This window comes from Perissodus microlepis, chromosome 9, assembly GCF_051167445.1.
Source record: "Perissodus microlepis isolate ML-2025 ecotype Zambia chromosome 9, ASM5116744v1, whole genome shotgun sequence".
NCBI classification, from domain to species: Eukaryota; Metazoa; Chordata; class Actinopteri; order Cichliformes; family Cichlidae; genus Perissodus; species Perissodus microlepis.
The window spans coordinates 33,077,378-33,090,186 of NC_140469.1; the positions used below are offsets into that span (position 1 = coordinate 33,077,378).

The following is a 12,809-nucleotide window of genomic DNA, read 5'->3' on the forward strand; positions in this document are numbered from 1 at the left end:
CACGACAGGCACCAACCACCTTGCGGCCGCAGCTCAATGCAGCAGCTTGGAACATGGAGATGCTGAACATGGTCCATTCGGACTCAATGTCCCCAGTCTCCCTCGGAATGCCGTTGAAGCTCTGCTGGAGGTGCGCATTGAAAATCTCACGGTCTGGGGCCTCTGCTAGACGTTCCCAGCACACCCTCACTACGCGTTTAGGTGCAACCTAGCAACCATGATACTAACCGCGAGAAACGTTACATACAGCTTTGTTTGACAGAAATGAAGGAGAAAAAAATGTTTTGTTGGTCATTCATTTTTGTCATGACATCACTGTGATTAGTTGAGTATCTGAGGCTGAGACCACAGGACTGTAAAACATGATTGTTGGGCTTCATTTCTATACTGAACAGTCATTTCAAGATTAGTTAGTAAATAACAATTAGCTAATGTTGTTCATGAGACTAAAATCATCTCACTGTGGTAATGTAAATATAATATGGCCAATATTATAGTATTGTCAGATTATTATGATATATATACATACACACACACACACACACACACACACATATATACTCATATCTATATATATACATACACACACACACACACATATATACTCATATCTATATATATACACATACACACACACACACACATATATATATATATATATATATATATATATATATATATATGTATATATATATATGTGTGTGTGTGTGTGTGTAAAGGCTTTACAACCAAGTTAACGCTGAAAGTACAGACATCACTAATGTCACACAACTTTGCCGACATGTGGCCAACGGCAATGTTTTAATGTTCTTCGTTATTAAACATTCGCACATAAATAAGTGACATCATATTCAGTACTTACTTTTGACAGTTCACTCTTCGGCCGCTCCCTTCTGCTGTATTTTGCGGCAAAATTATCCACACCCACCGCCGCGCTATGAATTGTGGGATATATGGGACCACGAAGCGTGCACCGGACCACGCTTGATATTTGGGGAAATCGACGGCGCATTCAGAGTATGCATTTGAAGTACACTTCGAATTGGGACAGCCGTTGTCGCGTGGCGGTGACGTAATCACACTTAAAATGCGTACTTCAAGCGTGCAGACCCTGAATTGGGACACAGCCTCTGGGACCCACTGCTGCACATCATCTGTGAGGCTTTGCACCCCTGATGATCCACCAGGACAAACTCAGCAGTGTGTGAGGAAGAGGAGGAGGAAGAGTGTTCAAATAATGTTATCATTTCAGTGTGGGAGAAAGTACTCAGGGCCTTCAAGTTACACACTATGAAAGGCAGCAACAAGTTTAATGTTCAGAAAACTAAAGTATGTATCAGCAGCAGAATGGAGCTAAAAATAAATGTTTGTTTCAGTTCTATGAAGCTTTGAGTATTTTGGATTAGTGTGCTACTAATCCAAAATACTCAAAGCTGTGTTTGTTGCATCATATTGCTGTAATTGTTTATATGCTTTATATATTCTGAGGTAAGTTGATCTATAGTGTTACATCATATTCTATAAGGATGTTATGTGTTTGTAGACTTTCTGCCCAGTTTGACCCATTTAGCAGAAGTCAGCCTGTTTAAGGCTCTGATATCTATTCTGTATGACTTAAAGCAGTTATGACATGGTCTGATTTTCTCACCCAATAAAGGAATATTTAATATATCAGTCTACTCTTCATTCTATCAGACACAGTTATCACAGCTCGTACATTTTCTTTTTACACATATTTGTAAGCATTGAGCCAAATTTAGTAATGCCAACATATTAAAAGAACAATATTTGTCTCTTATATATAATACATCTATATATACACTGTCAAAGATACTTGTCTTTGAGTGAAGATTTAAGGTGATAGGAAATATAAATAACTGCAACTTGAATCTGTACTCAAGCTCAGTATTTGACACAGAGTTCAAGTTCACTGCTATAATAACTAATAATGATAAATACTAACTATAATATTAGCCATATTATACTTACATTACCAAAGTGAGATGACTTTAGTCTCATGAACAACATTAGTTAATTGTTATTTACTAGCTAATCCTAAAATGACTGTTCAGTACAGAAATGAAGCCCAACAATCATGTTTTTACAGTCCCGTGGTCTCAGCCTCAGAAGCTTATCAAATCACACAAAGCTCATATAAAAACAAACAAATGAACAAAAGATTGTGAACGCGACGGAGGCTAGACCATCCCATTTCGCATGCCTTAGCGGTCTTTGAGTACGCGGCCCTTGTGGACCGTTAAGGCTGCGTACTTTAAGGCTGCAGACCCTGAATTGGGATACAGCCTGTTTTACTTTGAAAGCGTTCACAGCCTTTTCTTTAGCAGCGGTGTGTCTTATGGTGAAGGAGCAGAGCGGAAGTCACGTGTCTCTGTTTTCTCTGCGGCTCACTTTAGCCTCAGCGGCTAACTGACCAGCAGGCTGACCGTCGGCCAGAGTGCCGCCGAGGAAGCAGCTCAGTGTGCCGGTGAGTGTACCGCGTGGGACGCCGTGTAAAATCCACGGAGAGAACTTCAGGATCACAGCGAGCTGCTAACGCTACTCTCAGCCTCCGTGCTCGGCTAGCGGGGCCAAGAGAGCGGCTTCCATTATCGGACACTGTGCTGCTGTGGCTCGCGTTGGGAGCCGCTGCACCTCCTGCTGCTGAAGCCCAGAGAGCCGCACGGACAGATGGAGCCTCTGTGAAGCAGTAGGATGACTAAAGGTGAGCTCGGATCAGTTGCTTCTCACTGTGCGCGTGTGCGCGCGCAGTAACAGGTGAGCTGAAGCCGAACTTTCAGAGTGTGGAGGAGTGCGTGTTTGAGCCCCTTAAATCAGAGGATTTCTGAATGTACCCTGGTCGGAGCTGCTCTTCTGTCTATGTCAGTCACGAGTTCAGGTGAATGATTGAGCTGTCGACACAGGACACCTGTCCTCAGGTGTGCTGACGCCAGCAGCAGTTCCAGGTTACTCATTGAAAATAGGTGATCAGTTGACCTGAGAGCTAATTGGAGGTTCAGGCTGTGACCTCTGACCCCCAGTGTTGGGCAAGTTACTTTGAAAAAGTAATTAATTATAGTTACTAGTTACTTCTTCAAAAAGGTAACTGAGTTACAAGATTCTAAAAGTAATTAATTACTTGAAAAGTAACTATTGCGTTACTTAAATTTTTATTTTATTATTTTTTTTTAACCCTCTGGGATCCAGGGTATAATTGGACATTTTAACTACTTTTGATGTTTCCTCTACATTTCACCTTTAAAAACGATTTACTTTGCCTCGTTTGGTATCATCCTTTTCAGCACAACCTCACGTGTCTGAATTTACAGTCATGTTTTCATTCTGGCATACTGTATTAACACAATTGATCTAAAATCAGACAGGAAACATAAAATCAGAGTAGAAAAAGTGATATTTTTTCTGTAACAACCACAAACATGTTTAATGAATCATATTTCATAACTTTAAATGCAAATATAAATTGTCAGTTTTAAAATCATATGCACAAGTTATTTGCAGCCATTTACCTTTTTTTTTTATTTTTATTTTTTTATAACCATTTCAAACTTTTTACAGAACAATCAGTTGTTCTGCATTCAGTAAGATGCCACACAAATTATGTGACTTACATTACAATGTGACCGCTGTGATTAAAGCATCTTTCTTTCAGCTTAACGAGTGAACCGTCAGCTCGTTCAAACACACGTTAAAGTCCGTTTGGCTCGACACCACCGAACAGAGGCAGCAATATAACATAGCTAACATTAACAGTGCAGTGAATCCTGCTTGTGCCGTGATATTCAGGACTGCAAACCGAGCAGTATCACTGACTTTCTGCTTGTTGTGTTTGTGGATATATGACTGACTTTAATTATCCACAAAATCATCACATCTCTGTAAGATTAAGGTCAACTATTGAATGGCGTATATTTTAAAGTAAAGGCTCTAAAACCAAGTTAGTACAAACATCACTAATGTCACATAACTTTGCCGACATGTGGCCAACAGTAATGTTTTAATGTTCTTCCTTATTAAACATTTGCACATAAATAAGTGACATAATATTCAGTACTTACTTTTAAAAGTTTACTCTTCGGCCGCCCGGCTTCAGCCATCCGCCGTTTTTTTCCGAACAAAATATCCACACCCACCGCCACGCTATGAATTGTGGGATATATGGTACCACGAAGTGTACACCAGGCCACACTTCTAATTTGGGCAAATGAAGGGTGCATTTGTCGACCGCATTTGGAGTACACTTTGTATTGGGACACCCTTCGTCGCATGGCTGTGACGTAATCGTTCTCCAAATGCACACTACGAAGCATGCGGTCGCTGGATTGGGACACAGCCTGTGACTGATGAACTCTCTCTCTGTCTCACTACAGCAGTGTAATGTAAGGCCATGCTTGCTCGCCCGCCATGACCACTGTCACGCTGCGGTACTTCTGTTATGGCTGCCTCGTCACCTCGGCCACCTGGTCCTTCCTGCTCTTCCTGTATTTTTCCATGGGGGCGGAGCCTGACCGTGGCAGGACTCCCATGAGGCACCCCGGGCAGTCAATCACTGGAGGTGTGGCCGATCGTAGAGGGGGGCGTCGGCCTCTGCTGCCAAGTAATGGAGTGGAGCTTTCACCAGAGATGGGTGAGTGCCCGTGGTGCGTTCAGGTACTGCTGGGAGAGCGGCAGTGATGGGTGGAGTAAGGGGTGGGGCCTGAGAGCGTGTCAGTGATGACCTGTTTTCAGAGTCTTTGTAAACCAGAGGTCTGTCAGACTAAATGAATGATAACTGGCAAATGGGGGCAGGGCCAAGTCTCTGATGATGTCACGATTAACACCTCAGTGTGTTCAAGGTTCAAGGAGTAAGAACATTATATATATAGTATATACATTAGGTGAATGTGCAGCAGTAGCAGCAAGCAGGTGAATTCTGTACATTAAGTGAGTTAAATAAGAATAGACAATCTGACTATTTTACAGAATAGACAATATAAACATATTTAAAATTAAAGGAATTAAATTAAAGGAGTGTGTGTGTGTGTGTGTGTGTGTGTGTGAGATGATGTGATGTGTCAGCCTCTGTGTCCGTCTGCAGGGATGATCTTCAACGAGGCGGATCAAGAGGTTCGGGACAGCGGCTACCACCGTCACGCCTTCAACGTCCTCATCTCCAACAGGCTGGGCTTCCACCGCCAGTTGCCCGACACCAGAGACACACAGTAAGAAGCTGATACTGGGCACACTGGGGCCTTTGTGTCTCTGTCTTCCATTAAATCTGAGTTAACTTTGTGGTTTCTGTAGAGTGAGCTCGTTCAGGTGTAACGACCATAAAAACGTGAAGCGCCCCGTAGCAGCGTGCAGGTGTCGGCGGTGACCCGGCGGTTGTTCTGAGGTCTGCGTCACTGTCCGGATCACCTGAAGCCGACTGTAGTCACGTGTACCTGCAACTCGCTGTGGCGTCACGCAATGCGTTGGCGTGTAGGCGAGCCCTGTTGTTTACCCATGATGCCTCTCTCTCAGGTGTCGGGAGAAGTCCTATCCTGTGGCTCTACCTTCTGCCAGCGTCGTAATCTGTTTCTTCAACGAGGCGCTCTCCGCCCTGCTCAGGACCGTGCACAGCGTGCTGGACCGCACGCCGGCCTACCTGCTGCACGAGATCATCCTGGTGGACGACCACAGCGAGCTGGGTAATCGCGAGCCAGTTGCTGCAATTCGATTGGTGCGGGGCTTGGCCCGTGGCTCATGGCGGATTTTTGTTTGTGTGCAGAGGAGCTGAAGGATGAGCTGGACCGCTACGTCAGGGCGGAGTTTCAGGGAAAAGTCCATCTAGTGAGGAACCAGAGGAGGGAAGGACTCATCAGAGGACGCATGATTGGAGCCTCACACGCTACAGGTGCCTCCTCGTCACCTGCTTTCCTTACTCTGTTCTTGTTTCCTGGAGGACGAAGAACCCTCCTTTACCTCTTTAGGCCTCTCTCTCTTCCTCCATTAACCGTATGAAAGCCAAAGTCTGGTGTTGTATGTGCACAGGTCTGTGCAAAAGTCTTGAGCCTCCCCTCGTATTTTTAAATGAGAAAAATGTACAGCGATTTATTGAAATGTGTAAACGTGCGTGTAAATCAGTCAGAATCAGGGTCTGCACATACACGTGTAAAACCAGTGTTTGGGGGAGGAGCGTCATCCTTCTGAGCAGCTCTGTGTCATCTCTGGACCCTCAGGAATAGTTCGCTGAGCTTACTGAAGGATGCTCCGGAACAAGGAAAAGCAGCCAAAGATGAGAAAGAGCTCCAGAAAGCCAGAGATCTGTTGCTCAAGAACACTTCAAAAATACAGGAAAACTATAAGGAAATGACAGGCGGCTCAAGACTTTTGCACAGCTCTGTAACCATGTGGACAGAAGTATTTGGTCTCACCTGTTAAGCTTTGAATTCATGTTCAGTGTTTTTAGGAGCCTTTACAAGCCTCTGAGGGGGCGGGGCCTTCTGATCAGATCAGGTTAGGTCAGATCACAGTCTGATTCACCTGTGTGCGCGTCCAGGTGAGGTGCTCGTGTTCCTGGACAGCCACTGTGAGGTGAACCAGGCATGGCTGCAGCCGCTGCTGGCGCCCATCCAGAAGGACCGCCGCACTGTCGTCTGCCCCGTCATCGACATCATCTCCGCCGACACGCTCGCCTACTCGCCCTCCCCCATCGTCAGGGGCGGCTTCAACTGGGGGCTGCACTTCAAGTGGGACCCCGTGCCCCCCTCCGAGCTCAGTGGGCCTGAGGGAGCTTCCGGACCCATCAGGTGATGATTTAACAGCCTCGAGGTACAGTTTTGGTCTGACCTCTAACTCCTCCCCCCTTGCTCTGCTCCCCCTCAGGTCCCCCACCATGGCAGGCGGGCTGTTCGCTATGAACAGGAAGTACTTTAACGAGCTCGGCCAATACGACGCCGGCATGGACATCTGGGGGGGAGAGAACCTGGAAATCTCCTTCAGGGTGAGATTCTGTTTTACTGACGGTCAGTGAAGGGGTCATTAAAGGAGCAGTCACACATTTCTCTCAGTTAGCAGTTAGCTTAGCGCATAGAGAGGAAGTGGTGGGAAGAGGGGAGAGCAGCTGCTGCCACACCTTCTCGCTGTCTCGCTCAGATCTGGATGTGCGGCGGTCAGCTCTTCATCATCCCATGCTCCAGGGTTGGCCATATCTTCAGGAAACGGCGGCCCTATGGCTCGCCGGGTGGCCATGACACCATGGCCCATAATTCCCTGCGGCTGGCGCACGTGTGGATGGACGGGTACAAGGTAAACACACACAAACACGTGCACACTCTCTGGATGCCAGCACGGTGGCCTCATTTCCTGTGCCTCTCTCATCCAATCAGGAGCAGTATCTCTCTTTGCGTCCAGAGCTGCGCAACCGGAGTTACGGCGACATCGGCGAGCGCGTGGCGTTGAGGAAGCGGCTGCAGTGCCACTCGTTCAGCTGGTACCTGGACACGGTCTACCCTGAGATGCAGACCGCCGCCAACGGCAACAAGCAGCAGCCGCTGTTCATCAACAAGGGCCTGAAGCGGCCCAAAGTCCTGCAGCGAGGACGGGTACCTTAACTCACCACACGTTCGTGTCTGCCCCCTGTCACATGAACTACCTTCATGTTTCCGTCCTCTGTGTCCGCCATCTTCCAGCTACGGAACCTCGCCATCGGACGCTGTCTGGTAGCCCAGGGCCGGGCCAGTCAGAAGGGCGGCGCTGTCGTTCTGCGACCGTGTGACCCCCGAGACCCCGAGCAGGTGAGCCGATCACATGACCACACGCAGCATCGGTTTACCGAATCACCGCAGAGATTTGTGATTCCTGGTGGCGGCACGGGCGGAGCTAAAGTACACGTTTACACAAACGTAAAATATAGATGTAACCATGGTAACATCTTCACAGCAGACGTGACAGTAAAGGCTCGCAGTCATTGGCTAACGACCTATGATTGACGAGTCATTAGCCAATGAAAAGCCTCTGTGACTCCAATGATGTTTCAAAGCCCAGAGGTCAGCTGAAGGTTGTTTCTCACACACCTCTATCCAATCAGGCTTCGAGTCTTTGCTGGGCTCCGCCCCTGAAGATGCGGACTGTCCCGACCTGCACGTCACGGCTTCATAAACGAGTCAGCGACTTCGCTGACCGCACGTTTTTAATAAACACAATTGTTTATCACAATAAGAGCGTCTGTCTTCACCGTGACCTTTAACCTTTAACCCTTTACGTGTGCAGGACTGGGCGTACGACGAGGAGGGTCAGCTGATCCTGGCAGGTCTGCTGTGTCTGGACGTGTCAGAGGTCAGGACCTTTGACCCCCCGAGGCTGATGAAGTGTCACGGCTCGGGGGGGTCGCAGCAGTGGAGCCTGGGGGTGAGACACACAGTCCTCACAGTGTGGGTGGGGTTTACTGTCATCAGGAGGAGGAGTCAGTGTCACGTGTCCTTCTGTGTTTCCTGTAGAAGTCCAACCGGATCTACCAGGTCTCCGTCGGTCAGTGTCTTGCAGCTGTCTCCCAGCCAATAGGACAGAAAGGTTACGTCTCCATGGCAATATGCGATGGCTCGCAGACACAGCAGTGGCAGCTGGAGGCCTGAGGAGGACGCCGCGGTGCCGTGGACGGAATGATCTCCGATTCTCACCTGCTCATTTAATGTTTCGTGTTTTTCATTTTAAGTTTGATGTTTCAGTCGCAGAAGAACTTCGCCACGCCGGACGCCATGCCCAGGCACGCCTGGAACTTCTTCAAGGTCCTTTTAAGGACCTGGAAAGTCCTGGAGTCTGGCGACTGATTTAATCTGATCAGTGATCTGATGTTTACTTGGTCTGCCTTCATCATGTGACCTCTGAGGCATCTCCTTCCTCAGAGAAGCACTGCAGGCTTTTCTGTAGGGTTTTTATCTTGTTCACACAGGAAGTGCTTCTAAAGCAGCGACAGCACTTCCCGTCCTCCTCAGGTCAAAGGTTGCTGTAAGTCCAAAAGTTTTGCTTCAGAGGGCCGTTAGCTGCAGAGAGCTGGAATAAAACCGAACACTCACTCACTGAAGGACTCGGAGCGTCGCCACTGCTCTCGTGTCTCCCCGTGGAACCCTGATGATGCTGACCCGCCGCTCATGCACCAGAACCATATCTGCAGTTATTTCTAATGAGGAGCTTCCTCAATGAAGTTGGTGCGAGCATGCACGTGAGATCAGTTCTGATGCCACCGATGATAGGAAGGAAGGCAGAGCTTACTTACTGTCAGGGTAATCCACAGTGGGCGTCACAGCCACTTTTCCTCGAGCCGGTTGTTCCCCCAGAACACGAAGTGCCACTATGCTGTCACAGAGGCGCCTCGCTCATTAATCCTTCGTTAACCGTGAAGGTCAGAATGTTGTAAATGTGAGTTTGTAGAATAAAAAGTGAGGATGTGAACCTTTATTTTTAAATTTTGACTGTTTGAAATCTACAGCTACAGGAGAAATATCCGTGAATGTGCAGATTAATATTTACACAAATATACTGAAATGTTACTGTTTGTTTGATTAAACCTGCCACTGCTCAACTGCGCCCTCTAGAGTCACACGCTCAGAGCTGCGTTTCAGTGACATCTAGTGGCCCAACGTGAGACAGCAGCAGGGTGTGATTGGTTAGTGTGAATGATGTAAACACAGTTCAGTGAAGACGGCCCGCTGGCTCAGCTCGTTCTGCAGTAGCTGGGAGGAGGCATGCACACAACATGGCCGATGGCGTAAACGCCGCGCTACACCCATCGTGGCAGCTGCAGTGTTGTCAATGGTGAGCTCGGGCTGCGAGGTCACCATTGACAACCAAACTGCTTTTGGCTCTTGACGGAGGCGGTCGCACTTTCTCCTTCTCCCTCTCCCTCTCCCTTATCTTTCCTACTTGGCTTCTCATGTCTTTTGCATAGTCTCGCTTATTCTCTAACCCTAAGAGAGTCTCCCAGACTTGTTCTCTAAAAACCTAAAGAATTATAGATTTGATCAACTGGTCCCTGAATGCAATTGACACCCTCGACGAGAAGCCTGGGTTCGGGAGAGCCCGTGACAAGACATTGAAGACACCTTTTTGGAACCATGATAACAGGGTTCTTGCTGATCGGCCCTGGCTTGGCCCTGGCTGGGCCCTGGCTTATTGAAGGATAAAGAAAGCGGAAACGGCTGTTCAAATCCCCACAAGGCTGCCTGCTTTGTTGATTGGAAAGATGGAGCGAGCTGTGGCTTCTCAGAATGGGCTCATCAGGTGCAGCACGAATGACATCTTGGAGAAGTTTGGGCTGCTGTGAGTACTGAGACCGACTGACAACATCTCGGAGAGGCTCACGGCTGTCGTGAACACTCATGCCCTATAAGCAAAATGGATAACATCTCGGCATGGATGGATAACATCGTGGAGAGGCTCACGGCTCTCCAACGAGAGACTTGTGACCAGTGACGGACATTAGACAACTGTAAAATTGGAAGCAGTTTGTTCGCATTAACCAAAACAGCTACCATCTTCATTTCATGTGGCGCCAGTTGGATGCTCAAGGCAAAAGCTGACGGGAATAACAATTCTCCCTTAGATAACAAGACTGTGTTGTGACTTTCTCCCTCCTCATTTAAGGCCACCTGCGTCGACCGAAGACTCTTGACTTTTGCCTAATCGGGTGAAGGGACACTTTCTCTTGGTTGAACACGGAACACACACACATGTACACTGACACAGACCTACACTCACCCTCACCCCCTCCAAACGCCTTCGAAGCTCATGTCTTCTATGTTGTGAGATGTGATGATTCATGTGCTGAGGTTTTTTTTTTCTGTTCTCAAACTGATCTCCCTGTTGGAGGGCAGTCTAGGGGAGTTATTTTTGTCTCCTTGTCTTTCCTCATGTTGTGCATTTTCCATTTTTATACCTCTCTGACCTGTCTTCCCCATGTGATGTTTGTGTAATGTATGTATGGTCAGAAGGGTAAGATGGCGCTGGCAATGGTCGGCAGCCTTAACAACAAATTTCCCACGCGTGGGACTAATAAAGGTATCTTAAATGACTGTAAATGATCCTGAAAAAGTCTTGTGCTCATCTGGACGTCTTCAGTGGGATGCGTGTCGTCATCAGCTGACTCCGTCAGTCTCAGCTGACTGCAGCTCTCCGACCTTTAACCTTAAACACTGGCCCGTGTGTCGGTTTACAGTAAATGTGCCCATAGTCTATGAAGGCTAACCTCCGTGCGTCTGTGCCCCAAATAACCGTCGTGCAGCTCTAACAGTGCGAGTCATCAAAGGGAAACTCACGGAGAAGTCAAACTTAGCTGGAGGATTGTAGGGTCCTTGTCCCCCACAGTGATACACGGCGAGGGGACCGCCGCTGTGAAATGTTACAGGCGTCGTTTGAATCCGAGCAGCTCGCAGGAAAACATCCAAAGGCGGGGTTTACAAAAAAATATGAGCATCATAACTTTTAAGTTTCAGAACAGAAACCGCGCCATCCTCCTCTCCAAGGCTTTCATGTGTGATAATAATAATAATACGTTTTATTTGAGGATGCCTTTCAAAAACACAAGGTCACCTTACAAATACAGGCCGTTTACCATTTTACAAAGAACAAAATTAATAAAAGGAGCAATAGTCATAAAATGCATAAAATAAGTTAATATTGCAAAACAGAACTTGACAACAGATTAAAATCAGCACTAAAGCGAATAAGCCAGTTTGAACAGATGTGTTTTGAGCTGTGACTTAAATGCGGAAAGAGAGTCTATATTTCTTATAGAGAGTTCCAGAGGTGCAGAGCGACTGAAGGCTCTTTGTCCCATAGTGATGAGATGAACGGAAGGAACAGTAAGATGAATAGCAGATGAGGATCTGAGAGGGCGGGAGACAGTGGTGATATGGAGCAGGTCACACAAATAGGAAGGAGCAGATTTATGGATACACTTGTACGTGAGAAGTAAGATTTTAAAGTTTATCCTGGCTTTTATAGGCAACCAGTGAAGCTGCTGAAGAACTGTTGTAATATGAGCTCTTGACGGAGTGCAAGTTATGACCCGAGCTGCAGAGTTTTGAAGAAGTTGGAGTTTATGAAGGAACCTTTTAGGGAGACCAAATAGGAGGGAACTGTAGTAATCAATACGGGATGTAATAAGACTATGGACAAGGATGGCAGCAGCAGGGGGAGGAAGGAAGGGATGGAGTCGGTTAATATTACGTAAGTGGAAGTATGCAGACCGTGTTATGTAATTAATGTGAGACTGGAATGAAAGAGTACTGTCAAGTATGACACCCAAACTTTTAACCTGAGGGGAGGGGAAAACAGGATAGAGACTTGAAGAGTGTGATTTAAATTGGATAAACTGAGTGCCGTCTGAGAGATATGAGGTGAACCTGGCAAGGGGGGTGTGACTAATGCCAATGGATGCTAACCGGTTCAGGAGGATATTGTGAGAAATGGTATCAAACGCCGCACTAAGATCAAGAAGGATGAAGATGGATAGGAGACCAGAATCAGCTGCCATCAGAAGGTCATTGGTAATCCTTAACAAAACAGTTTCTGTGCTATGATTGGGGCGGAAACCAGATTGAAATTGTTCATAGAGATTATGGTTATTGAAATGTAAATGAAGCTGGGAGGCGACAACTTTTTCAAGAATTTTTGAAATAACCCCTCATCCCACTCCTTTCCAGACTCAAGGCAAAATTTCCGCATCATAGATTTCAATGTCTGATGAAACCGCTCGAGTGCACCTTGCGACTCCGGATGATAGGCACTAGATTTCTGATGTTTAATGCCAAGTGATTGCAAAACTTGAGCAAAAA

At 46.9% G+C, this 12,809-nt stretch overlaps 1 protein-coding gene across 1 annotated transcript; it reads left to right on the forward strand.

Moving 5' to 3' along the window:
- The first annotated feature begins 2,355 nt into the window (after positions 1 to 2,355).
- galnt11 (UDP-N-acetyl-alpha-D-galactosamine:polypeptide N-acetylgalactosaminyltransferase 11 (GalNAc-T11)) lies at positions 2,356 to 11,045 on the forward strand. The gene is made up of 12 exons (XM_084940297.1): positions 2,356 to 2,722; positions 4,386 to 4,642; positions 5,093 to 5,216; positions 5,518 to 5,684; positions 5,765 to 5,890; positions 6,536 to 6,785; positions 6,862 to 6,979; positions 7,132 to 7,284; positions 7,365 to 7,580; positions 7,668 to 7,772; positions 8,248 to 8,385; positions 8,475 to 11,045. The coding sequence occupies exons 2-12, from the start codon at positions 4,420 to 4,422 to the stop codon at positions 8,607 to 8,609; spliced, it is 1,755 nt and encodes a 584-aa protein (XP_084796423.1). The 5' UTR covers positions 2,356 to 2,722; positions 4,386 to 4,419; the 3' UTR covers positions 8,610 to 11,045.
- The last annotated feature ends 1,764 nt before the right edge of the window (positions 11,046 to 12,809 follow it).